General features: G+C 47.8%; 1 protein-coding gene across 18 annotated transcripts in view; it reads left to right on the top strand.

Moving 5' to 3' along the window:
* Positions 1-761: 761 nt before the first annotated feature.
* Positions 762-27,427, top strand: part of EHBP1 (EH domain binding protein 1) — a 213,389-nt gene continuing 186,723 nt past the window's right edge. For 10 of the 18 annotated variants that reach the window (XM_066993468.1, XM_066993466.1, XM_066993473.1 and 7 more), the window contains exons 1-2: positions 762-1,008; positions 1,805-2,225. In XM_066993468.1, coding sequence (XP_066849569.1) covers positions 2,122-2,225 — 104 coding nt within the window. In that variant the 5' untranslated portion in view covers positions 762-1,008; positions 1,805-2,121. Of the gene's footprint in view, positions 1,009-1,071; positions 1,130-1,804; positions 2,226-27,427 lie in introns of those variants that run through there. The other 8 variants (XM_066993477.1, XM_066993474.1, XM_066993469.1 and 5 more) reach the window with 3 other exon arrangements.

The following is a 27,427-nucleotide window of genomic DNA, read 5'->3' as shown; positions in this document are numbered from 1 at the left end:
AATAGGAGCGTTGCCTGTGTTGCAATCCCCCCCTACAATGAAGGAAAAAGATGCCATGTGCTGCGCTCTTCTTTGGCCTGGTGTAACCTGAAGCCGAGAACTATGAAGGAAATGGAAAATGTTAATAAATAATGATGTCTGGAACACAAGTCACCGAGCAGCCCCCGGGCCTCCCGCGTTTATTCCACACGCCAGGAGCCGTCCAGCTGGAGGACAACAGAACCGTGGCCAAGGATTTGGGAGCCAGCCGGGATGCTGGGTGGGATCCGGGACATAAAGCAGACAAGTGTAAGGGTCAGCTGTGCTTAGTGTTTACGTGAGACAACTTTAGGAATAAAGCCAGCAGGGCTGTGCGAGGGACAAACGGCCCCTCCTGCCCCAGAGCGCACCTGACGGGGGACCCCGCCCGGCCCCAGCCCGCCGCCCTCAGGCCCCGCCCCTCCCCTGGCAGCCCGCTCCTCACGGCTTTAGGAAGCGCCTCTGCCAATCGCCGCGCTCTCCCGCGCTGACGGGCAGTCGCGCTCGCCTATCGACTGCGCTCTCCTCTCACTCAGCCCCGCCTTCCCGAGCGCCGCGACCAATCAAAAAAAAGCCTGCGTGGGGATGGGAGAGGAGGGCTTGCGGGCTTCGCCTTCCCTCCCCGTTGCGCGGGGATCGCCCCTCTCTGCCTGGCGGTGATGGACGTGGGGCGGCAGCCAATGAGCCGCGCGGGGGCGGGCGGCTGGACCAATGGCGCGTCGGGGGCGGGACGAGCCGGGCCGGGCTGCACCTCCCCTCAGCGCAGCGCCGGCAGGGGGGCGATGGTGGCGGCGTGAGGCGCGGCGGGGCCGGGCTGCGCCCGCCGGGACGGCACCGGGAGCGTGACCGGGAGCGTGACGGGACCCTGACGGGGCACGGCGTGAGCCCGGGGCTCAGCCATGAGGCCGCGGGACGACAGCCGCGGGGCGCTGCCGCCGCGGTAACGGGCAGCGCCGCCCGAGACCCTCCCGTGTGAGGACCGGGGGCCAGGTGAGCGCCCCCCACCCATCCGCCGGCCGTTGTGGTTTAAATTTTTAAACCCCAACGGCTGCGCTGTGGGATTGGGAGGGGAGCGGGGGGAGCCCCGGGGGTGCCGCCGGGCCGCCGTGAGGTGCTGTGAGGGGTCCGGGGGGGTGGGGGCTCTCCTCGCACCTCATCGGTGTCTGTGAGCCCTGAGGGTGCGGGGGGGGGAAAACGGGGGGGTCCTGGGCGGGCAGGGCTCGGGGTGCCCCCAGCCGGGCACGGGCGTGCCGGCTGTACCGCCTGTTTGCCCGCAGCTCCTCGGGAGGAGACATGGGAGCAGGGCATGCGTGTGTGCGTGCGTGTGTGAGGGAGAAAACAACTGTTACACCTTTTGTCGTCGGCTCGCAGACAAAGAACTTGGCTCCCCCCGTGGCCCTCCCGCTGGGCGCACACCGGCGGCACCTCCGCCGTGATGCCCGGGGATGCTTCCGAGGGATTCGGTTTTCAGTGTCCCCCCCCCCCCCCCCCCCCCCCCCCCCCCCCCCCCACTTTTTTTCTGTTTTTCTCGCTGCCAGTTACGATGGTGCCGATTAAAAAAAAAAAAAAAGAAGAGGACGTGTTGATATGTTTCCAAATAGTCTTGTGGTTTGCATTCCTGACATCGCTGCAGCGTTCTGATTTATTTAGTTAATTGGTGGGAGGGGGGTATATTTTTGAGGTTCGTGGTAGCTGTCTGAAGGGTACCCGATGGCACGCGCCTGCAGTGCTGTAGCATGTCGTACGTTAACCGATGCTTTCTCCCCCTGTCTTTTTTGTCTTCCAGTCCTGCAGTCTCCACATCATCCACTGCGTGAGGAATGATGATTCCATGAGAGAACTTCCTTTCAGTCTTTCTCTTACTCATCCGCGCCTATTGCATGCTGCTCCTGGACAGGGATGAGCCATTTAGCTACGATGGGATTTTTCCCGTGAAGAAGGGAGAGCCAGAATATGAATTGTAGACATCCCCTCAAGCTTCTTGTGCATTGTTTTTACTGTATCTGTCTAGAAATCTGCTAGCATTGAGCACATACACCCTTAAACCTACATTGGTATTCACAGAGTTGCTACTCTGTCACAGGACTGGTATTTCTCGCCGTCATGGCTTCAGTTTGGAAAAGACTGCAGCGTGTTGGGAAACATGCATCCAAGTTCCAGTTTGTGGCCTCTTACCAGGAGCTGATGGTGGAGTGCACCAAAAAATGGTAAGGAGCAGCTCGTGTTGCTGCACAAACGGTGGAGGAAGTTACCGATGCTGAAATAGGGAGGATGTTGCTTATTGTGTACCGTTTGGTGTGTGCATTGGCCTTGCTTTCCCTCGCTTTCTCTTACTTCCCCATCGTCTCTCTTGAGTGCTTTGCTGAGTACTTATTTTGGACCTGTTGGTTTCATTCTCTATTCTGATTTTCTTAGCTGGCGTTACTGTCACGTGGGGCGGTGCATTTATGAGCTCAGCACCTGTGACTTAGTGTCTCTTGCTTTTTATTTATTTTTAAGATATTTTCTGAGATTTGTTTTCTGACTTCCAACACACCTCTGGATGCTGAATGTTATCTGCTGACGCTACTGTTAGCAGACCAAGGCATTTGAGATCGGTCCTGAAAACAGTGGTGTGTAATATAGGGTACAAACAATTCTGATAGTGACTTTTTTTTTTTTTACCTGAAGATGTTTTGGCTCTCCGCCTTCCTTTCCTTGTTCCTTTCCATCTTTCAATGGGAGGAGGCGAGAGGCATACTTGGGAATTGTCTGAAGGTGCTTGTTTAGCCAGACAGAATTTCGTGCCTAAGTGGTCCGGCTGGATGGCTTTGGAGCTGACTAGACATAGACAGCAGTTTATAGTTAATTGTACGGGTCTGGCGCAGGCACATCTTCCTTCCTGTACAGAAGGAACTTAAATACAGCTGATAGGGGAAGACTGGAAACAGCTTTCAGATAGTCTGCTAGCAAACATCTCCATTATACAAATACCTAAGTGTGCTTTTATATGTTTGGGATATTGATGTTACTGCCATAATTCCTCACATTAATCTGAGCTTGTAGTGTCAGGGGACAGAGAAATTGCCTTCCAGACCTCGTGGACTGAGATGTTCAAACTGTTTTGTAATAAATTGCAGCCTCCCTTCTAATACTTGGCCTGTCTTCTTGTTGGCAAGGCTGGCACTTGCACTGGCTGCTTTCACTGGTTATGAGTAATTGCCTCTACAAATTTCAGTTCTATCTCTTGGAGTTGGAAATCTGTGCTGGAAGGCTGCTCGCTGCTCTGCCTTAAAGGAATACTGTCAGGTTAAGTTGTTTGTTTTTTTTTTTAATCAAGCTGTCTTCATGCCTAAAATGTCTTGAAAGATTATTAAGAAACAGAACCGTTTTGGAAGTTGAACTTTCCTTCACAGAACAAACATGAATAAAAACCTTTTGAAAGTTGAAAGAGACTGTTGTGGTTATCTCATGTGATCTACTGGTTAGTTCAGGCCAAAGAGTATTCTACGGTGATTTCAATTATTTTTTTTTTGTAGTTGTGCTTGTGATGGTGCATGGCTTTTTTTTTCTTTTTAACATAAACCAATCCTCTTTTGGCCCTTGTTTTCACTTTCACTCCTTCCTTGTGAATTTGCAGAATGCTTCAGCACTAAAGTATGAATGCTCCAAGGGAGTGTTCAGATTGGATCTGCAATGAACTTTCACTTGATTTAAGAAATAGCCATGCATGAAAGTTTTCTTGTGAGCAATGCTGTTATTTTAGAAACAATTCTTATTGTTTAGTCATAAGCTAGGGTACCCGCCTAGCAAAATGCGTGTGTATGAAGTTGCGATAGAGTCTTTCAAAACCTCAAATATGCAGGTTGCTTTTTAAAAAGTAGGTTTTCCTTCTGAATCTTGATTTTACTTTCTTTAATGTAAATACATGCTAGATTGGTGCTTGTATTGGTTATGAAAAAACAACAGTATGGTAGCAAAATGTGGATGAATTCTAGGAAAAAAAACAATGGGGGAAAACATCATTCACGCAGTCATTTGATTGTAGGCTTTTCTGTTCTGCTTCCTCTTGTTTGGAGAGCCTTAACAAAAATGTTCTTTAAACATGCAAGCTATGATACAGTGTTGCTGTCATAAGTGGAACTCCTCTATGAAACAAAAGGGGAGATATTTGTGTATTTTGGTAACATTCAGCTAAGTCTTTCATTAACTTTGGGGATGATACGGTTTTGCACGTGCTGATAGGATCACTAGCTCTCCTATTTCTAACGCTTGTCTGAATTTGGTACAAGTGAAAACAAAAGGGAAAAAATGAACACCATATGCTAGTTCTTACTGAAAGCGGTCCTAACGTATATTACGTGTCAGTGCTGTAGTCTGTGCTGGTAGCTCCACACTGCAAGTGTATTTTGATCAATATGGAGTAAGCACTAAGTTATTTTAATGCGCTGGCATTTTAACAATGCAGTGTTTCTGCAGGAAAAGAATACTCCATTCATATTTTAAAATAAATGACAATGCAGTCATAAACACACTTTATCTGAGATGTGTTTGTGAGCAGGGATTGTGCATGGCCAAAACAGGCTGCGTGTCTCTCTGGGAACTGCTGTCTTCTGTTAGGCTTCCATTTATCTAACTCTTCAGCAAGTGACTTGCTTTAGACGATTTTTATTACTGATCGTGTGCAGTTTGCAACATTGGGTGGGTTTCTGGTAGGCTGTGATGCTTTTTGACTCCTCCGAACTTGTGTTGATGGATTTTTTTATTTTTTTTTTTTTACTTAGCATTCAAAATAACTCCAGAAACAAAAGCAGTGTATATGCTTGCTGTGTGGGAAGTCACTACCCCTCTGGTGGTGCTGCTTCACTCTTTAAAAGGATTATCTGTAGGTACAGCATCATTTTTCCAGCACTGGCTGAAAATCCCTTTGCTTGCTTTTTCTGCTGTCTGCAACTTCTGATTCTCGTTTCTGTCAGCGACTAAAGGCAGCTACCCTCAGATGATTGCTGTTCATTAGTGGTGTTTGGGGGAGACAGGTTGTGATAGATAGTCCAGCGTTGTCACTGTGTCATTAGAAAAACCTTTTTTTTTTGGGTAATTAGCAGGACTGTGCTGCTTCTGTGGCATTCTGTCTGCTCCTTCTGACCCAGACCTAATTACTGTGGTGGCTCAGTACCTTTGAAAAATTGAGCAGTTAGTTCATTTCGAGCTGTTCGTTAAATATATAAATAAATGCAGCCTTGGTCTTTAATATGGATTAGTGACTCCTGCTACTGTGAAAACGCAATGCTTTGCATTAATCATATAAGCATTTGATTTCTGAAAGGCGCTCGCTTGGCAGGGCTGGAGTGTGTCATCCTCCGCTTACCCTTGGGATAAGCTGGGGCAGCGCAAGGATTTTCCACCCAGCCTTGCAGGCGAGCTGCAGTCCTGGCCTGAAAGGGCTGCGCATGGTAGGAGATTTCATTTAGTCTCACTGAGGAGAAAAAACAAACCAAAAAAAGAGAAATCAGTCTCATGCATTTCACTTATGTCACTGTGTATGTACTGGGAGGTGCAAAGGGAAGTATTTGCTTCCTAGGGCTGTCCTAGCAGGGCTAGGAGCATGCTGGGCACCTCGACAGGAGTGCTGCGACCCGATTCTGCTGGTGCTGGTGGAGGTGGCTTTAGGCTGCCAGCTCAGGGAAGCACAGGGCTCCTCTTGATTCCCCTGTCAGGCCCCACACAGATCCTGGGGCTCCCTGGGGCTCCTCAGCTGCCAGAGGCCTGTGTTCAAGCACTGAGTCAACGCTCGTCTGAGGAACAGGCGCAGCTGAAGAGCCTCCCAGGAGAAAGTGCGCTTTTAGACCAGAGACCAGTTCCTGGGCTTGGACCTGGAGCCGTGGTGGCACTTTTACAGGGCTGATGAAGCATCTAATGCCTAACCCGTGAGCTCCTCAGGCTGGCTTTCATGTTCCCTTGTTTGTGTGTAATGTCTTGCAAGTCAGGGATTCAACAGGATCTTCAAGTGTGGTGTTGCCTCATTTCCAAGTTCTTAATATGTTGTTGTCCATTAGGTGCTCTTATGAGCAGGAAAGCTGCTCGCCTGAGTGTAGGTGCTGCCTAAAAGCGCTGGAAAAGGGTAACGTTCCTATAGGATTTGCCATCCAGCAGTTGCTTTGGAGCTGGAGAAATGTGTGGTTTTTAGCAATGTGTATAATGCCTGTTGTCATCTCTATGAACTGCTTTGCTTTTAAATCCTTCTGAAAACCACACTAAGCTGTGGTGTTCTAAAAGGGTTAAACTTTCGTGCACGCTGCCTGAACGGAAGGCAGGCTGCATTTCCACCAGGCGAGTGGCATATTTTATATCAATTAGGTATGGTCTGAAGTAGGCTCTGTATTTTCAAATACATCTTTCTCTTTTGCAAATGAAGTAATGCTTAATCTTTTTTTTCTAAAGGCTTTAGCCATCTGTTTCTCTCTTCTATTGTAGTTTCATAACTGGATGCTGTAGGAATTTTGAGATTTGGCATGCACTGTGCATGGGAGAGAAACGAGCTTCCTGAGATTGCACAGTTCACACCAGTCTGCTTGCCTTCTGGTCCCTGCTTTCCAGCAAACTCCTTGGTGCTGAAGGCTGCCGAAAGACCTGGAGTTGACTGCTGGAGGTGGAAATCCTTGCGGGTTGCCTGTTCAGGGTCAGGCTGTCAGGTTGCTCGGTTCATTTCCGTGCTTTGCATAGCCATTAAGGGGGAATTCTGTGAGCACCTAAGTGCTTTTAATTATTAAGGTGAATCACATTGAAATGTGTGCCAGAAAGAGAGAGAGCTGCAGGTGAATTCAGGAACTTCTGAGTTGCTTTTCCCATGACCCATGATTTTTGTCATGGGCTTGTTCTGAGTTTTTGATTGGACTTGCAGTTGTGTGATGGCCGTGTAGGTGTACCAGAACAAGTACGGCTCATGCAAAGGAAGCATTAGGCAGTTTCACTTGGTTTTTAGCTTTTTTCTTTCCTTCTCAATTAAATTATACTGTCCTCACACTCTTCATTTAGATCTCCAATTCCATTCCAAATTATCTCCATCTGTAAATACATCTCACTACTTTTTTTTCTTCATTCATTTCCAGTTTTGTCTGAGGGCTTCTTGAGGGATTAAATTGTGTATCAAACTTATTCTTTCCAAATAATCACCGCCAGCTGCCTCGGAGATCAGTCTTGTCCCTTTCTTCCTGCAGACAATTAAAACACTTATTGTCCACATGCAAAAGCAGTTCTCTGCCAGCTTGCATCTCTCCCTCCTTTGCACCCAAAAGAAAATGCTTCACGTCAGAAATCCAGATCTGCTCCTTTGGGCTCTGTGCCTGGCTTCTGTCAGGGGGTCGTCTCCCAGTCCTGACTCCTTCCCACCAGCTGCTTTCGTGCCCTGCCTTCCCAAGCTGGCCCCTGGCCACCTCTATATCCGTACGGCGGTGCCATGGACCACAAGTTAGGGGTTTCTCATCTAAATTGGTGGCTGCGTGTTGTGCAGCAAAGATGGTTTTAATAGGAGGGGTACAGGTGAATGTGAAATCTCTCCTTGTGAGTGCTGCATGCTTACACCCGCTTTCTGTTTGCAGTAACCCTTTGGGAGGATTGGAAACCCTGTGAGCGGTCCCTACAAGACCTCATTGCTGGACCCAGGCACCAAGTTTTTTCCTCTAATGCAGGGAGACTTGGGTTTATCATAAATAGTTGCTCAGAGTTGTATTTGTCTTTGAGAGACAGAATTCTTTCCAGCAGTTCCATGACTTCGTTTACCATCCTGGCAGTAACAAAAATAATTGTCAGAAGCAGAAGTTATTAGGTTATAGCCATGTGTAGACAAATCCATCCTAATGGCCTGTCATTCACTCATTTAAAGGGACGGGGCTCTCTCCTCGAATAAATAAAATACAGCTTTATTTTTTTGAGAGAAGCTGTGTGTGGTCAACTTCCTCGCAGAACTTTGCAAGTAAATAAAACCTGGCTCTGTTCCTGCAGGCACTGTTGCGTGCGTACAGTAAAGTACGTGCACTGTTCCTTTGAACCCGGTGGACTCAAGCAGGAATAAAGGTATTTTTTTTTCAGGATTGGATCGCTGTGAATGCTCTTCTCAGCTCTTTCAGTGTTAAGAGGTTAAATAAAATGAAATATTATGACATTGTGGAGGCCTCAGCTGAGCCGAGTCTTCAGTCTGTCGGGCTGTGTAGTGCCAGTCTGTTACTTCAATTAGTTTTTAATTGGTTGGAGAGAGCTGAAGCCCCTTTCACAGCCTGGTGTGAATAAGGAGAGGAGGAGGCTGGTAAGGTTGGCTAAATCTGAGGAAACTCTTATAAAATGAACCCTTCAGCTGCCCCCTGCAAGAGCATTCTGCTTGGGTGGCTTTGTGAGGACGGAGGGGGCTATTTGTTTACTTGTGAAGGCTTTCCCGGTTTACTCCGAGGGGATTGTGTGCCAAGCGTGCCGCTTCCCTTGCCCCTCTCTCTGCTTTTGCTCCTCGGGGTGGGCACTGCCGCTCGTGGGCTGTTTGCTGCCTCGCCGTGGGACACTCCCCAGCCCGCTCTGCGTGTCCCGGAGTGGACTCTGAAACACAGGAACTATTCAGTTCTGAACTTTTGTTCCTTGCTTTTAAGATATGCACACAGCAGTAGGGTAAATAAAGCAGCCCTTGTTTTCTTCCTCTTGTTGTCTTTGTTTGAAAAATGTATTTCTGCTGCGTACGGTTGGTGGAAGCGCATTGCCTCTCGGCTGGGAAGCCGTGGGGTTTGGCAGTGGAGGCACAGGATAGCTGCGGCTTTTGGCACCTGGAGATGCATTGCAGGGACTCGGGAGCTGTGGGTTAAGCGTGAGCTAAAATTAGCAGAAATGGCACTGCCGTTGCTGGTGGCTCAGGCCCTGACTCACGAGGCTCACTGGATTCAGGAGCGGAGCCAAGATGTCACTGTCCCTTAGCAAGTGTGTTCCCCTGCCTTCCTCTGCCCCGGTGTGCCACCGTGAGCTGCCAGCAGCCTCGTTTCGGGCTTGTAAGGCGAGCGGAGCAGCGCGCGCAGATCCCCTGTGCTGCCCAGATGCAGGGGGAAGGAAGGAAAACCTGCCAGGGGGCAGGGACCAGCCGCAGCTGCGGGCAGGAGCATCTCAAAGAGCTTGGAGTAACTCAGCCAGGCCGTGAGTCAGTGCCCGCGCTGTCACTGCAGGGCTTCCCAATGCACGAGCCTTTGGGGTGACTCAGGAGTGCGAGCCCTTCTCAGCCATTGCTTCCAGCCGCCTGCGAGCCTCTGGAGATAGGCAGCGCGGAACTGATTCGTGTGCGCCTGCTGAGGTTCTCCCTGTGGTGGAGACTTGTTGTTGCGGGCCCTTTCTTATTTCTATTTGACTTCGTTATTACTTAAGGAGACTTTCTTGAGGATTACTGCCAAGCTATGGCCGGGCTGTGCAGCTGCTTAACTGTCTGCAGCTGCTGAACTGTGATCTCCGTGGCTCTGTGTATTAATTTTAGCATAAACTGGCTTTGGGTTTTATTTCATGTGCACGCTCAGTCCTGCAGCCGTTCTGTGGGCTTCGTTTTGGGTGAGCTGCTGCATCAAAGCAGCACACTAGCAGATTTGCTCTTTCTTTTCTAACACGTATGCTTTGAAAAACAGCTTTGGTGCTGACCAAACATCACAAGGGCAAGATCATTTCCCATTCCAGGGACAGCTGACTTAAAACACTTGGTGGCCTGTTCAGACTCACTGTGTCACCTCAGTTCTGACCCACACGTTACCACGACCCCCACTGCTACCTCTCACTTCCCTGGGGCCATCCCCTACCTTGCCCAGAAGCAGCGTTTGTGTCCTTGCTGCTACCTGAAGGGTTGGAGCTAGCCGGGGCTGGCAGATGGGTGGCACTGGCTGCTTTGGGGCCAGCTGTGCGTTTCAGTGGCTGTATAGCTTTCCCAGGAGCACGTGCTCATGCCAACCTGGCGGGGCGAGCCCCATCGCCTCGCTTTGTGCCGGCTCAAGTCGGCTCTGGGCTTCCCATCAGGTGTGGTGCTGCCCGATTCCCTCAGACGTTGGCCATCCCGAGCTTTCTTCGGGGCGAAGATGATGGTACTGAAGCCTGTGCTTTTCAATCCAGTGCCGTAAGCTGGCTTTCCCTTCCCAGCTGCTCTTGGGAGGATGTGTTTGCGTAGTAACTGTTAATATCAAAAGCCAAATTAAACGGAGTAATGGGAGAATCTGGACCACTGAGTGCAGTTGGCCGCACGTGGTGCGCTGCCGCTCAGTGTGCACCGTGAACTTCCTTTACTTTCAGGGACTGCTCATTAAGGAAACTCTGAATCCCCTTGTTTATGGCAGTGCATGAGGAGGGGAATTAAAACAGAGAAGAGTTGTCACAACAGCTTAATTCCCTTTTCCAGCAAAGATCTACCTCAGCAGCCCGTGCATTTCTAAACCAACCTGTTGCTGCTTTATTTGCAGTTTGTTAGCAGAGGGTTTAGCCCTGATAGCTGCTGCTAACACCTGCCATCGTTGCAGCTCTGGAGCCATGCTTCTGGGCGGGCGAGTCTGGATGTTCTTACCAGTTTGGCTGTGGGGTTTTTCTGCTTGTACCCGCTGTCTTCTGGAAAACTGATGTAGTGGTTTGTCTCTTCCTGTAGGTAACCTGAACAGGAGCTGTTAGGCTGCAGAAAACTTGCAGGAGAACAAGAGTTTTTAATTGCTCCTATCTTCAAATGCAGATCTGAACTGGATAGAGCACTTGGAATAAGTTGCTTTTAAGCAAGTGAATATTCATGAAACTTCCCCTTGCATTCCTTTATCTCCGACGTGTAAGAAAATGTTAAGAATGGGAAAGTCCTGACCCTGTTTTCACCACTTCCTCTCATACCACAAAAAGCAAAAGAATCTAGCTGAGGCATATCTAGGATATTAACATTTACCGTTAATGCCTTTTAAAAGATCCTTTTAAAATACCTGTGGGGATGGTGCTCTTATCTCTGTTTATTGGGGTTTGTGTATGTAGAAAAAGGAGTTCTTTTGGGTGGCAGGCTTTGCTTTTCATTTTTCATTTTCTTGCTAAAATCATTTTCTTTCCTCCTTTTAGATGTCTGCTTTGAGCTCTAGTGCCTTCACACCCTTTCAGAATACCAAGACACAGACAATATTAAAACTGTGTAGGAATTATTTTCTTTCCAATGGGTTCCTTTTTTCCTACAGTAAATGGGATTTGTCTCTTTTTTTCATTTCTGAATTGCAAGATAAGCAAGAGTAATTTTTAACCCCCAGAGTTCTCATAGTGGCTGATGTAATTGTGGGGGTTTCTGACAGAACTGAGACAATAGTGTGCGAGCATGCATAATGCTCAAAGTGTGGGCATCTGGTGCTTGAGACGTGATGCCTGCCTTAGTCCCTGGCTGTAAAACTGTCCAGTAAACAAACAAACAAAAAAAGAAACAGTAATGTAGAAAGCTTGGGGTGAGGGCACTGCCCCTGCGGGCAGCATGGCTAGTCGTGCTGCTGCAGGTGGCAGTGCCTGCCTCCTTCCCCGCTGCCAGGTACGGGGTGCAGGAATAGGGCAATTCTCGCCTGTAGGTTCAGTCCTGTTGTCCGGGGAGGATCCCGATGAAGTACTTGCAAAGCATCAAGTCTGCGTCCCCCTGGAAAAACGTGCTGACTGGGGCAAGCAGAATGGATTTGTCTGAAATAAATTTTGGAGAAGTAGAGCGCTTGCTGGGGGGAAATGGAATACTTCTTGTTTTAGCAGCAGCTGTTACGAAGAAGGTGCTTGCTTGATTTGCAATTGAGTCAACAAATTTTAAGTGGGGGGAAAATTTTGAGCTACTTTTGACTATAAGAAGACTGCAGTCTACCTTAACTTCTGTCTACCTCTCTGTGAGAACTGTTGATATCTTTTGTGGCTGATGGAGCCCTGTTAGAGCCCAGAGAATCAGGAGCCTGCTGCCTTGTTAGCCTTGCAGAAGAACTTTTCTACCCCCCTCTTCCTTTGGGCACAGAGGAGGCTTGGTGAGGTTTGTCACAGGTCTCCTACATGTTTTGTTCCCTCATCTGCTGCCTTCAAAAATGGTTGGCCTTACTGCGTTTTACATGGGACATGTGCTCGTTGCAGTGTTGCTCAGTGATGGGAAGGATGAGCTGCGATGTGAGCTGAGCTGTTGGGTGAGCAGAGGGGTAAGGAGCAAAATATAAGGTTTTTTGGCCCGTTTGAATGTCTTCGGGTCTGCCTGTACAAGCAGGTCCTGTTGTGTTTGGGGATACAAAACCAGTGACCTACATACAAGCAACTCATATGCGAAGCAAAAATAATTATTTCGGGGAACAGCCGTGGAGCCTTCTTGCATTTCTGCCAATGTCATCTCTTTGGTTAGCTTGTATTTTATTGCTGGGGTCTTAACTTCCTTTTTGTGTGGAACATCCCTTTCAGCAAAGCAGAAGTTAGGAGCAGGGAAATGCATTTATGGAAGCTGGTAACAGGACAGAGAAGTCTGTCACCTGCGTAATATGTAGGGTTCAAGATGCAGCGTGCCTATAGGAGGTCAGTGTTTGCTGATGAATTTTAAGAGGAGGGAAAGCCTGGGTGCTGGCAACGAACAGTGGAGTGGGTGGCAGTAGGTGTAAGGGACAAATCCTGTCCGCCTTTGTGTACTCTGGGAGGCTCCCAGCGGTGCTGGGCACACAGTTTAGCAGGGTTTGAAGTCTCACTTTGCTTACAACCATGCGCCGTTTTGCTGGCAGGTTAAGTGGTTCTGAAGCAGCGAAGTACCTCGTTGTAGTGCCCGGTCCAGGAGCTTATTCTCCTGTCGGGTACAGTTCCTTTCAGCTGCCATCAATTTTTTGTTGCACAGACAGAAGCGTGCTGACCCAGCCAACCCTTACGCCATTCCACCTTAAAACTGGAATTTTGGGTCTTGCGGAGCTTTCAGGCTTGATTTTGCTGAAGAGGCAATACACGCAAGTATACTCAGAGCTCATCTATATGCAGCAGCTCCACTGTTTTCCTGTGCCTTTGCAATCAATGTCACGCAGCACCTATTCTTCCTTCAGACAGGAGATAGCAGCACACAAGTACCTTATCTAGAGGCATTTTCATGTAAATAGCTGCGCAGCCAGTTTAAGCACTCGTGCAGCAATAGAAAGTGGGTTTATATTTTCTCTTGTACCAGAGCAACTGTTCCAGCTCAGAGTTGCTTCCCTAATTGAAGAAATTTTTCTTATCACAAAAATTGTCCCGAGCAAGCCTTGATTATCGAAAATGTTGCTGCGCCTCTGTTCGTGTCAAGGGAGGGCTCCATCTTCACTTGAATTTTTAAGTGTGAATCCTAAAAATAGCTGTACAAATCATAGGGCAGGAGCTGGAGTCAGTACTGCGTGCTTGGATGTCACTAATGGCCCATAGATGAATAAAATGAGGCTTTGCTCAAACACACATCTCAATGTTTCACTTTCCTAATTTGTAAGAGTCGCAGTTCTTTCAGAGCCTATTTTAAAAGGGAGGTTACAGCTCCTCTTGATGAATGCTAATTACGATTTCACTTTTTTTTTTTGAACGACAGTGATAGTAACAATCATACTGTTAAAGAAGAAAGCTAAATTTAAAGCGTTCCAGGGACTCTTCCTCTGGTAAGTGGAAACAAATGATGTAACTTAAATATTTCTGCTCTTAAGATGCAGGTAGGAAAAGCCTGGCTATTATTATCATATGATGTTTAAAAACAAAAGCAAAGCAATAAACAAAACCCAAAACCTCTGAATGCATTTGAAAGGAGCTCTCATACTGCATTTTCTATTCAAGGGAGTGTTTATGACTTTGTAAAGAAAACTGCATCGTGTATGCCCCTCCTCGGTGTCATTCCACTCAGTTCAAATTCACGTCTCGGGCTGCTCAAACTGAGGCACCCTCCTGTTGTCACCGTGCTGGGTTTTCCTCACGGGGTCTCTGTGCAGGTTGTTGGCCGTGTAGGTGGCACGTGCCAGTCCGCAGGTGGTTGATGCGGAAAGGGAATAATGCAGCACCTACAGAAGCATTACGTGCTCTTATAATTTAATGCATTTATGCACAGTCACAGGAAGATAATAACACTTTATCATTTTTTTGAGCTACTTATTGTATCAAAGCAAAGCATGATTTAACTCTTTATGTGAGCCTGGGAAGCTGGTTCTGTACGTGTGTGGCTGGGGGAGTTCAATTTTTTTTCTGTCCCAAGGCAAGTTCCCAGTCACAGCAGAGAAGTTGCTCGCTGTATTCACACGCAGGCAGGAGCTGCACAGTAGGCTTGTTGAAAGTACTGGAAGTGGCAGAGCTTGCAAGGCTATCTAGGTTTTCAGTTACTAAAGGTACTAGTAAAAGTTCTTTTTGCTCCTCATATAAATAATTCTGGCTTGGTCAGTTCAGCACCCTCATTTGTTCGGAGCAGGCTTGGTGAATTCTATGCTGGTTTTTCTATGTAGGGGGTTTGATTTTTGTAGGGCCTGGGAATGAAATCTTTTTTGCTTCTCATTTGGTTCGAAACAGTGGTCTGAACAACACAAGTCAGAAAGTTGTGGCTCCGCACCAGGCTTTCTTTCAGCTTCCCTGCTAACTGTAGACAAGTCACCTTTTCTATCACACCCTAATTTGGGTGCACAAATCATCTTCCGTCAGCTTTCCTACAGCTTTACGTCCACAATTACTCATAAGGAAGATTTATGTCTGCTTTAAAGGCCAGAAGGCAGCAGCTCTCAGTTCTGTGGCACTGGTGTAAAGCAAGTGAAGAGGTGCTCTGCTGTGCAGAAATAACTAGCGAGCACGGAGAATTTGGGGTGAAATTCCTGCGGTCCTGCAGCTCTGTCAGCGCAGGCTGGTGCAGGACCTGCAGCAAGCTTTTAGCTGTGGGGAGGGGGCTCTTGTTTGTTTTCTGCTTATTTTTCTGTGAGTGACTTGGCATTACGAGAAGAGTACGTGTAATGGGTGAGTGCCAGGTGAGAGGAAGGAAGGAATTTGCGCGAAGATCCAAATCCATCCTCTGTGGACCGATATTTTATCCAACAGGGGTGATACACTCGATATCCAATGGGGGCGATATATTAGAGAACGACACTAAGGACCGAGCCGCTCTTCAGCGGGGCGATGGGTGCCTGAAGCGTGTTGTTGCCCTTGAAAGGCTCCGTGCTGATGGCTTCGGCGCGGGAAGTTCAGGGGACCTGCGCTGCGTGTCAGAGCCCCTTGCAAGCGGTCGTGGCGGGCTGCCTGACCGTTCAACCCCAAGTGCTATAAAAAATAGAGGCGTTTATGTAGAAAATATAGTGCTAAATGAAGGCCAAGACCCTGTTAAGCTCTACGGAGGCTTCTGGGGCTAAAGCGGGTAGGATGGAGCTCCGTTAGAGCCCCGGCAGAGCAGCAGCTGCCCAGCAGGACAGAGGCTTATCGCTGCTCTGATACAATCAGAGCTGTTGGAATATGCTGCTTAAGCTCGTTGACTTCAATACGGACGTCCGCGGGCTGGATTAGAATTACCGATCCACCTTTTTTCTTCCCCCCTCCATTGCAGCAGAATCTTTTCTGCGATTTATTTCCCGCTTGGATTTCAGGTGATTTTCAGGTTCCTCTTTCGTATTCCATCCGCAAAATCAGTCCCGAAAACTAACGCTTGTGGGAGGGAGAACGTGGCCGTTGGGGATAAAGTCACGCTTTATTTCCTACCGTTTAAAAATGCCAACAGTTCTGCGCGGGGTGTTTGCTGCTATTGTTTTGCTTGTTTGTTTCTCCGGCATATCTGTCCTGTGATGTGCAGTGCAAGAGGAGATAAAGTGGCACGTGAGACATTTGAAATATTGATGAGGCTGAACGGCGGGGACCACTCCGAGCTTGGTTGGAGCCAGGCTAACTCTTGGCTCTGATCCTCGAGCCAGGAGACCCCCAGCGCCTTTTCGTAGCTGCTGCTCTGGTTCGTGGCTGATTCTTGAGGACAAGGGTATGGAAACTGAATGCTTCAAAGCCAGATGATGAAAGTAGGCGCCTCTTCTCTTTTGAATGGTTGTGTTTATACCGTCAAGCTGGCTGTGTGGCATCTTCACCTTCCAGATGTTTTGTCAGTGGTGTCACTCAAACCCTTTCTCCCACCCCTTTGGTGTTCCTGCTGGAAGCTCCCTGTGCACACGTGATCCCCGTTCTCTTCTTGGGAGAGGGAAGAGGAGAAGGAAGAGTGTGGCTGAGGAGAAGAGGCAGCCTGCATCCATCTTCAAATCCCGGGGACGCTCAACCCAAGTGTCCAATGTGAGAGCATGTCGGTGCCCGAGCCGCTGCTCTGCCACCTCTGCCCTGCTGCCACTCAGGGACAGGCTTCACCCGCAGGGTGGCAGAGCCACCAAGCCCCTCAGGGTCTCACGTGGCCCTGCTTGTCTCGGTGTGGGTCTCCTCGTGGTGCCGGGGACAGGCTGTGCGCATCACTTGGGCGCTCTGGGATCGTTGCACGTATTTATAGAAAGACCTCGCTGCTCGGAGGCTGGGTGTCAGGGGGCTAAATGCTTTTAGGAGCTGTTGTGTGTGTAGATGTGCCTCGTGTTTGGCATGGGCAGCCCTGCGCTTGGCAGAGGGAGTCCTGACCTTTTCCTGCTACAATATTAACAGGAATTAAAGACTTGAGTCTGCTAGGTTGTGTCCCAGGAGCTGCAGATCCTCTGCTGGACGGCGTGGGGGGAGGAAAGCTCACGGTGAAGGCATCTTTACTGCACGGTAGCAGTGGGTTGAAGCGTGAGCACTAGAAATGCCAGCGCTCATCTGTCAAAGCCCAAGGGATGAGGTTAAATGAACAGATCAAGCTGAGATAAGTGTTTAGAGTAAGGTCTTGTCTGTGCTCACAAACCGGGTAAGCTAAGGAGAGCTGGCTTAGAGCACAAGCGCATAAATAAAGCCCTGTTGCACTCTCGTTTGGGTGCTGTCGGTCAGGAGAAGGACTCCTTGCCGCGGGTGCGGCGGTCTCGCTTTCCCCAAGCGATGCTCCGCTGGCCTGCCTGTCCTTCCCAAGCTCTCGTGTGACACGGTGGAGACTTGCCCCACGCACCCAGCGCTGGCACAGCGAGGGCTGAACGCTCCAGAACCTGATATGTTAAAACCTTGCAGGCTTCAGCTGTTAAGCCTTGCTTGTTTTGAAGATGAAAAGTGCGTTTTGTGTCGAGTATGCTGAAATATGTGGAAAATCTCATTTTTTGCAGGACCCTGGGACTTTGCGTGCCCACACATGGCTGTGTCGGTGTTGATGACTCCGCACATAACTGCCTTTCCCACCCAGGGCTCTGTGTGCTGCTGGGCTGCTGAGATTGGTTCCCGTTCCCTTGGTGGTTAGTTTATAGAGCGGGCCTTTATTCATTAGGCTTCTTTGCTCCTAATTAGGCACGTGTATCCAAACTCTGCTTTGAGATCTAATAATTTAACTTTGCTTCATTTCATTACCTTGTTACCCTTCTAAACGCTTGAAAGTATCATTTTTTTCTTTCTGTTTATCCACGTTTAGTGCCAGATCTCGCAGTGTGTGATCTGGTAGGAGGCTTTTGCCTCTCTCTGGCAGGGTTATCTTCCTTGCTCGGCACAAGCGGGTGCTACAGCAAGGCTGGGGACCTTGCCCTTCGCTTGGAAGGGACGCCTCTCAGCACTCTGTGAGATGAGAAGTGTGCTTTGCTCCAGGAACCAACCCAGCTTCCCTTTCTGTTTACGTTTCTGCTTTCAAGGAGAACCGCTCTTCACACCAGACACAGTTGTGTTTACAGATAAAAAATTTTAAATCAGAATAAAATTGAAATCTAGGGTGAGACAAAATTATTTAATCTTTTAAGCTGTGTGCTGTGTGGGATAGAGGGGCTCTGTCTCCTTATCCGTTTGCCTCATTTAATGGTACAAGACTGGAATCCAGCCTGCAAGACATCAAATCCACTTAATAAAAAACCTGGACAGCATCCAGGAGTCTCTTCTGTGGCTGCAGATGTTACTTTACAAGCGCCCCGTGCTGAGATCCGTCAGTGGACTAAAGCAGCCATCAGGCTAAAACAAAACCAGGCCTTGTGTTACAGGGTGAGGAGGGTATGGATTTGGGGTTTCATTGGTACATATAGTGCCCACCAGGATGTCATGGGATGAGGAAGAGTGTGTGTGATGGGTGACAGAGGGACTTGGAAACAGCCGATACTGGGGGTGTCTCTACCTCTTCGTCAGGAACGCGGGCAAGGAAATGGCCGCGCTCGTTCTCAGCAGCTTATATCCAAAAATGCTGAAGGTGCAAAGGACTCTTCGTGCCTTGAGGAACATCCTCCGATTGAATAGCAGTTGCCAGCTGTCTGCCTTCCAAGGAAGAGGCTGCGTGGGTCACTGTGCTGCAAAACCAAGTGTGAAGGACCGTGCTCCTGGCTGCTTCGCGAGGACAGCTTGGCCACGGGGCTGCCCTGCTGGTTGGAGGGCTCGGGCTGGGGGAGCTCCTGATTTCAGCGAAACCTGGGTCAGGTTGTAACAGAAGAAATACAATATATGAAAATTAATTAAAAAAAAAAAAGGCTGAAAGACGTGATTTATTTATGTGTATTTGTGTGCTTTCCACACCAGCATGGGTTTAGCTATGCCGCAGGTTCAGTTTGGTTTTTGTTTTCTTTTCCTCTTTAGAAACCCATGCTCTAAAACATTCATACTAAATATGCTGCTGATTTCCAGCTTAGCTGATCCTGAAAGAATTAGTTATAGTCTTTTTCAGGTTGCTCTTGGCCATCCTACAAACAGCAGTGATTTGGAAAATCTCTTTAAGATCCTTAGTTGTTGGTATATTTGGCTTTTGTTTGGTTTTGACCTTGAAATAGCATAGGTCTCAGCAATTGTATCCACAAATTAGGAATTTTGGTATTTTCGAAATACAATTCATATTGTCAAAGCTGTAAGATTTGTGGTAGTGGTGTTTTTTTTTGTGTGTGTTTTTTTTTTCCCAAAATAGATCTTTGAGTTAGGGAATTTTTTTTCCTTTTTGTTTTGTTTACCATATCCAGCTGTAGCGCTGGCAGGACTTGCTCTCGATATCCATGGGTTAAGGCACAATTTTTCTTCGCCAGTCCCTGCTGCTGGATGTGAGCCAGGGGTGTGACTGCGAGGGCATTAATTAAAAAGCTCAGTCAGTTTAAGTTCCTAAAAATGATCTCAATTCATAGACTTCGGTGGATGTACAATTCTAGATGAAGAAACTGGTGATGTAAAAATAGAAGTGGTGTTGCTTTTGAGGCTGACTTCTGTAATGAGAAGTGTTAACTTGTGTTCCAGGAGGCAGCTTGGAAGCCATGCGACAACTTAATTAAACAGATTGAGCAGGAAGAGGAGGAGTTGTTCTGAATTTGTACTCTTTGCAAGAGTTACTTAGCTGTAAATACTTAACCAACTCATTTCTTCACTTCTCCTGGCCATTCCTCCATCTCGGAGCAGTTCTCAAAGGCCATCAACATGACCCGGGGTGTCCTGTGGGCAACGTCGTGGCAGTTTCTAGTAGCCTACAACAGGCCCTTTGAAACCATATGCAAACATTTTGTAACTCCGGTAATCGGTGCTTTTTCTGACATGCAGCAGAACCATGGCTTTAATTTTGATCACTATCCATGCGTAATTTACTGCTGCAAAATTTATCACACTTGCTTATTCTTTTTTTTTTTTTTTTTGCCTGTTGACAGTCTCACTAAGCTTGGAGCACACGAGGTTTGTGGAGGCTTTTGGGGCTTTTCGTTGTGCTTGGTGCGCAGGCGTGTGACTTGGTTTGGGACCCGGGTGTAAACGCAAGGTTCTGTGCTTCTCCGCGGTGTTTTGAAGCTGTGGCTCCTTCCGAGGTCTTCAGCTGAACTGCTGCAGTGCTTTTATCCTCTGGTTTTCCATCTCTGGACACAGCAGGATGATGGATTTGCCTCCACTGATGCCCCAGCTACTGAGGAAGAGAAGAGGAGAGGAGTTCTTCCCCGGAACTGGGTGCTTTGCTGAAAGCAGCTGGCTCGTGCTCTTAGGGTCATTTAACCGAGCTGATGGCAGCATCGGTGCTGCGGGAGGAGCTTGCCAGCACACCTCCCAGTGCCCTCCTTCCCTGCAAGCGGGTTCCTGCTTCTCGTCACCGTATCTGTTACGGCTGTGGTTGAGAACTGACAATATTTGCAAAATCTGATCTCCCGGGCAGAGATAAGGAAAGCAGCTGGCAGCGTGCCGTGTTTTCATTCCCTACCTTTTTTTCTTTGTGATATTAATTTGCAAAAGCAGGCTGATGACAGACGAGAAACCTTTAATTGGAGAACTCGTTGTTCAGGGACCAGGAGGGCTCACGTCTCAGAATAAATTAAGGATTAGTGTAGGACTCGGTCAAGTCATGGTTCAGGAAGCTAAGCGTCAGTTTGTGTCACACAGAACTCATCACACTGCTCCCTGCGTGGGCACTGCACACCAGGTCTGCCTCTTGGCCTGCTCCATACCAGCGCTGTGCTACCCAGTGTTAGGCTGTAGTTTTCTTTAGGAGTGAACATCAAGAGTTTGCGTTGTCTGTATGGCTTCAGGTCTATACTCAGGCTTCTCAAACATTTCAGGTATTGAAGAGGAAGACTTCTGCAAGTCTCGGCAATTGTTTGCTCTTTGTAGGTGTCAGCCTTTTTCTGTTGGCTGTGAGCATTTTTAGTTCTGTAATCCGTGCACCTGATGCAGGCGATGTGAACTTTCTTCCAGACAAAGCACCAGCTGGTGCTGTTCCTCACTTGCTCCCTTTGCAGAAACTTGAAGGGTGTTCACAATCTCTCTGCAGCTTCAACGTAGAGTAGTTGCTTTGTGTACCCAACACATAGCCTTAAAAAGCAAAACAAACAAGAAAACCTGGTGGTGTTGGGTTAGAAGGGAGCTTCAAAAGATGCTCCTGCGCACGTGGAACTATAATCTTTAGAGTGAGTCCACCCTAAAGGAGAGGAGGAGGATGGAAGCTTCAGTGTCTCATTGCTTCAGACACCTCTGTCAGGGTCCCAGCATGTTGGAATGGCGCGTCGTACCCTGCGGTCCTTGAGTTGAAACCTTCATTCCTGTGCCAGTTGGTGAAGGTGAGGCTCACCCAGGTAGTAAAACCAACAACGACCAGCCTTTCTTTAATCATTCCCAATAGGCTGTGAAGAACCTCTCTAAAAAGTGTTTTAGATGAATTAGAGGTAGAAAATCATACTGTGTGTGTTACAGATCAGTTTTCTCACACTGTGGTTTTGATGACATGTACGCACTTTCCTTTTGTTCCGCAGCAATTGCAGAAATACATTTTTTTCCCCTCTTCTGTTTCTAGATTGAAAGACAGACAAGCCTTCTGTTTGAATATTACTTCCAAAAAATAAATAAGGAAAAATGGAATGGGATCTGTTTTGTAATGGGGCCTGATTAAAATTGTCAGTGCTGTACCAAGAAGCCTCGTGCATGTTTTTAATACAGAAATGTGTTGTTTCACCTGGGCATTTGCTTTCGTTGGGCTGAAGTTACATTTCAGGCAGCGTTAAACTGTTTTATTGAGGTTGTGCTTTTTGCACTTTTTATGATAAACACATCTCTAGCATTTGTCTGTGATGTTTCAAAATCAGAATGGCTAAAATCTAATAGTTTAGACACCACCACATAGTGTCTGTCTGAAAAGTTTCCGAAGGCAGTGTGGTGAATGAGGACCGAAGCTGGAATTTGGATTCCAAATTCCTGGTTTATTTGCTTAAGTTTCCTAAGACTTCGATGCCTTGGTTGCTGTTACTGATCAGTATTTTATTTTACACCACAGCGAGCAGGGACGCTGATGGAGAGCGAGGCAGATAACGTTGGTCATTTGTGTCTACGTAACGAAGTGTGGGGTGGCGAGGCTGCGCCAAGGTCTGCATGTGGCGCTGGAGTTTCGTAGCAGATAGATGATCTAGCACTTCACCCTGTTAAACCAGCTTTCAAGCCCACTGTTAGGGACGAGGTGAAAATGAGTTTGACTTGTAACGAGCGTGTGTTTATTCACTTGGCAGCTGCCGGCCCCAGCTCTGCAGGAAGAGGAGCAGAGCAGGGAGTTCACAGGAGGTCAGGAGTGGGAGGACCGCCACCGCTGCTCGCCCCACGTGCTGCTCGTCGGGGCAATGCACCCACTGAAAACTGAAAGCTTTTTAAAAACTGCTGATCCGTTGTTACAACGGAGGGGACTGCATATTCTGAAAAAGAACATAAGGAGGAAAATCAGGGACTTGAGAAAGATCTGATTCCTGGTAGCCTCCTGTGACCTTTCCTCTGTAAAGCACCGTGCTCTGTTTTGAGGACTGAAGGTGTGCCTGAGCGGCCCTGATAGCCTGAGCCACAGCTGGCTGCTCCGACAGCTTGGCCTGGGCATTGTGGTGCTTAAGTGCTCTGGCTTGGCTTGCCTGGGGAGGCTGGTTTTACAGGTGGGCTTAAACAGCTCTTGTTTTCTGTTGTGGTTTGTTGCAGAGCAGTGGGAAGCATTCCCAGGCTGTAGTGTGGTAGGATGCATGGTGTGAATGTGCAGACTAAGCAGTGCTGGCCGAAATGTCTGCCTAATGGGAGTGTCTGAGATTATAGGAGAGTGAGGGAGGAGATCCACTTGGTCTTGCTGGTGCAGTACCCTTAGCTCTGCCTTGGGACGAGCGAGGCTGGATTGGATCACACGAAGAGTGCTTCTACGTGAAGGGCAGATGGATGTGACAAAATGCAGGGGCTGGTCAAGGTGTCCTGCTACTGCAGACAGCACAGTGAAGGAAATAATTTCTGAAGGGTAGGGTCAGTTTTGTGTTCTGCAGTATGAAAATCCTTTGAAAAAAGCTTTAAGAACAGGTTTTGCTACCAAATCCTATTGAGTTTGTTTTGCTCAAGATTCTTCGCTGCAATAACTCCTTGAAAAATGAAGCTGAATCTGTCCTTGTCTCTTGTTCTGAATAATGGATGAACTAAGGCTTTGTTTAATCCCGCTCATTCTGCAAACTTCATTTGTATTTGGTTTAAGAAAACCAAGCCATCAGCGGCACATACTACACATTCCATGCCTAGCCTCACAAACAGATGCTGTGCAGACTCAGTAGGTCTGACAGCACTCGTAAAATAATCATAGTGTCTCACTTTGTCCCTTTTAGGTTTTCAAACCAAGCAAACCCAACCTAGAGCGACTTAAGGAAAGCAAAGCATAATTTTGAGACATTTTGTAGAGGTCAGTTTATGTAACTGCATATATATTTTTAAAAAAAAGTTTCATTTCGTGCGAAAAATCAGTGTTTTGAAAAAATATGTAGAGACCTCTTGTAGGAAGAAGTGGAAGAGGAAATTTGCTGTGTAAAGGGCAAGAAGTGAAGATGCAGAGGCGGAGGGATCTCGGTCACGCTGTCCTGTTGCTGTGCCCATTCTCATGATTGCTTTTTTGAAATTTCTCAGCCTCCCGAAGGCTGTCGGATGGTGGCAGCGAGGGAAGAGCAAGCTTTGCTTTCTTCTAGGGGCTTGGTGCATAATCAGAGATAAACGAGGCTGGGAGGTGGCTGTTCAGGTGCAGGTACAGCCTGACGTGGTAACACCCAGAGGGTGCACAAGCGAACACGAGGCCAGGTGACCACGTCACCCATCCTGGTTCAGCTTGGCATCTCGTTCGGTCAGGTTGAGTGATGTGGAGTGGTTTGAATACTGACTGACAGCAGCTGTGGTGGAAGGTAAGGGGGAGTGCCAGAGAAAACCCCAAACTCAGTTGTGAAAGGCAGAGCTTTGCTTTGCAACGTACTGCATCTTGAAAGTACCTTAGGTGGGCTTTACCTGCGCGGCGTTTTCTTCTCACTGTTCCTGGCGTGCAGTCAGCGCCCTGCCTTTGCTCAGCAAGAGGGCTAATTTGGCAAACGCAGCAACATGTGACATCATCCTTACCGGCATCTCGAGGTCTCTTTAAAGCGCCGATGGTGACTCACCTGGACTTGCCGGCATTGTAGGCAGCTGTGGAATTTCATTGATTGCCACCGAGAGGAAATGCTGAAGGAAGAAGCTCAGCAAGAGGCTCGCAGGAGGCTGTTGCTTGGTTAGTTCCTTGGCTAATGGTAACACGCAGCCCAAGTCCCAGTGCAGCAGACGGCGCTGCGAAGACAGCTTTTCGAAGTAATTATTTGTAAAATGAGGAAAAAGTAACGTTCATCCCGAATTACTGGTGGTGTGGAACCGACGGTGTGTATTTTTAAGAGGCCATTGAAGAGCCCCAATGGCATTCCAGCAGTCAGGTAGAAAGCTCTGTGCTGCTGGGGAGGGAGGCTTGCTTCCTAATGAACACCTCCCACGTCATGCTGGTGTGCACAATGCAGAGGGGATGAAAGGTTAAAAAAAAAAAAAAATAATAATCTTATCAGTAGTACTTTGACTTCAGTCCTCAAGTAATTATTTTTATCCTTCAATAGGTGCATCTGCATGCTATTGTGCTAACGCTGCTGCTTCTCTTGTTAATTATATTCCTTTATGCTTGCTTCACAAGAGTAATCTAGCAGTCTGTAGTAATTAATGCAGTTCTAATCAAACACAGTGAGAAAAAAACTTGCTCCCCCCAAAAAAGCGAAGCTCAACACAGGTGATTAGATGCCAAAACAAATACGCAGGCTGCGTGTCTGTCTGTGTACATCCCCAAAAGGTACCTCCTGCATTACAGGCACATAAGGATGGTTGGGTGTTATCAAACGTAACGATCCCTCGTTACAAAAAAATCCTTGGATGTGTCTGCTGCTTTTTAACCAAGGGGCTGTTAGTAATTTTTCTTGCCATTGGCTTCGGTGGCCATAATTCAAGTTCGGGCCATTTGTGGTCCTTTCCAGCAACAGATGCTAAATGTAAAGTCTTGTGTAGTTTTCTGCTTTCAGCCGGTGGGTTTGGTGGAGCAGGGTGTATCTTTTCTGGCTCACGTTATCTGTTTCTGCTAAGAGATTTACAAAACAAGATCTAGCAGGAGACCGATACCTTTTATGTCCTTCTCTCCCAGATGATATTTGGAGAGTTCTGTAATCAAAATATCATGCCAAATATTTCCTGGAATCATCAAACTAAACCCCAGAAGACCTTGCCTCTTGCACAACCTCGCTTTCAATCAGTAAATTTTGTGGCATGTAAGGTGATGAGCAGATGATGTAGTTCTTTCCAGTCTGTGGAGTGTTTTTACTGCTTTATTAAATAATTGTGGATATGGGGAGGTCTGGTTCCAGTATTTCTTCTTTCTTTTCCCTAACTCAGTTGTTTTAATGGGAGAATCGAAAGTACCAGAATCATGGCTTCTGTCTGACAGGAAAAGCAGGCATGCTTTTAAATGATAGATGTTTTGTTAATCTGTGTTTTTATTCTCCTATTATCAACTTTGTGGGGCGATGACAAAGCTTTTTGCTGAACCACAGGCTCTGAAATCCATATCTTCCCCATTGTTTTGCTGAGTAACTTTCACTTATCGCTTGTAAATAATATAATAAGCGTTACCATAAACTTCCTTTTTCTCAGGAGTTGGTTTCCTCTTCTGAACCACACACAAGTGAGTAGACAGCAGACACAAGGTTATGGCAGGCTTTATGAGCATCGCGTTTTGAGTCCAAGCTGGATGTTTCGCTCTGTGCCTTCAGCAGGGGCTGATGCTCTTCTAAAGGCACCTTCCTTTTGCCCCCAGCTCTGCCTCCCAGGGGCTGCCCCCAGCGAGGCCAGATCCCCCTGAAAGGTTGGTTGAATTGTACGTGTTGAAGGAATTATTTAACGTGGAGATGCAGCGGTTTGACTAAACCTCCCTTCTTGCCCCTGCCCCAATCCCGTCGTCATAGGGTGAGCAGTGTGTTTTTCCTTACCTCAAACACCCCGACCCTGCTGGAGCCGATTAGGTGGCTATCTGAAAGCTGCTGGCTTGGAGGGATGAGAAATGTTCTTGTGCAGCACAGGAAATTAATTTGATTCTTTATAGCTGACCGTTGGTGTTTGTTCAGCTTGCAACACAGCGCATTCTGTATTTGGAACAGTTTCTGAGTTTACAAAGCACGCTTATTGGAAAAAATACCCAGCTAAATGTGATCGTCAGCCTAACCCTGCAGAGGGGACTCGATTTGCTTGTGCCGTTGGTTAATGAGCAGCCCAGGTCTGCGATGTGCAGGAGGGGAGAAGTCTGAAGAACGAAATACTACTTAAATGTTTTAAATGAGCAGACTGAATTATACGGCTTGGGCACTTCCTAGCATTGCAACATCACTGGGAACCTTCAACCAAATTTGCTGATTAAAATGTGAGCTGGGCCTTTTCCCGTTAGAAGTGTATTGGCATGGAAAAACAGCGAGCAGGTTGCAGAAGAGATGGTTGTTCACGGTCTCTCTTGTAAAACCGTTCAGTGAAGGTATTTTTAAATGGTTGGACTTGTGACTCTCTTGAAGAAAACACCTTGGAGGAATTGCTGGTGTTTTGTTTCAGTGCAGCATGTGGTGTACTGAGCAGGGAAGCTCATCCCTTGGGATCTTCTCTTCCCTCCTCTCCCCATTCCATTTGGCCAAATTTTCGCTCTCCATATTGTGCTTACCTTTCTCTTTTTATTTTGGCAAAGTACCTCTGGCTGTGGATTTCTCCAATACTCGCAGCTGAAGGAGCACTGTGTGCTCAGTACTTAACAAAATAAATACACTGCAGAGAGAGCCTCGGGGAACGAGCGGGTGCTGCTGGTGCTCTCCTATCAGCAAGGCTTGTTCTCCATCTGAGCTGAGTCTCTAGTTGTTTTTTTCATGTTAGTGGTTTCTTTTTTTTTTTTTTGTATTCCTGGCAGAGGGGATTCTTCAAAATTGGGAAGTAAATCCAGTCTCGGTGGCAACTGTGTGTATGTGACACCGCTCCCACTCGGGAGCTGCGCTGAAGCACCAGCTGTCCCCGGCAGGCTGTGTAAAGCAGAGCAATGCTGTGGTTTAAAAAGAAATGAAAGAATTAAAATTCCATGTAAGGTTGGTTACCAGCCTGGGACGCGTGTGCAAGTGTCACAGGAGAGGACTGCCCACGTTCTGCTGCCCACGGCTGGTTGTTTTATGTCCAGATTCTGAAGGATTCCTGCACCGGGGCTTGTCTACGTTTGACAATTGCTTTGCTACATAAATTTTTCAGAATAAGTGTTGCATCTACGTATAGCCACTCCTCTCTCTTCATTTTGTAAAGGCCCCTGGCATAGTCACGTGTCTCTTGTAGAGCACCCCATGATGGACAAGTGGCTGTGGTGCAGGTGTGCAGCATTCCTGCTTTGTATCACCTCCTTCCAGCACTGCTGTTCCTCCTCCTTCCTCGCTTCGCTCCTGTGCTTCCTCTGCTGGCCGCCCTGTTGGCACACGTGTGTAGCAGCTCCTGGGCCTCTCCATCGGGGCTGCCTTCCTGTCCTCCTGCTGTTAGCATGCCAGGAGCTGCCTGCGCCCTTCACTTCTGCAGCATGTCCAGCACGGGAGGGGAT

Source organism: Anser cygnoides, chromosome 3 (assembly GCF_040182565.1).
Source record: "Anser cygnoides isolate HZ-2024a breed goose chromosome 3, Taihu_goose_T2T_genome, whole genome shotgun sequence".
In the NCBI taxonomy this organism is placed as follows: domain Eukaryota; kingdom Metazoa; phylum Chordata; class Aves; order Anseriformes; family Anatidae; genus Anser; species Anser cygnoides.
Note: the sequence above shows the minus strand (reverse complement) of the source record. Positions and strands in the feature narration are given on the sequence as shown.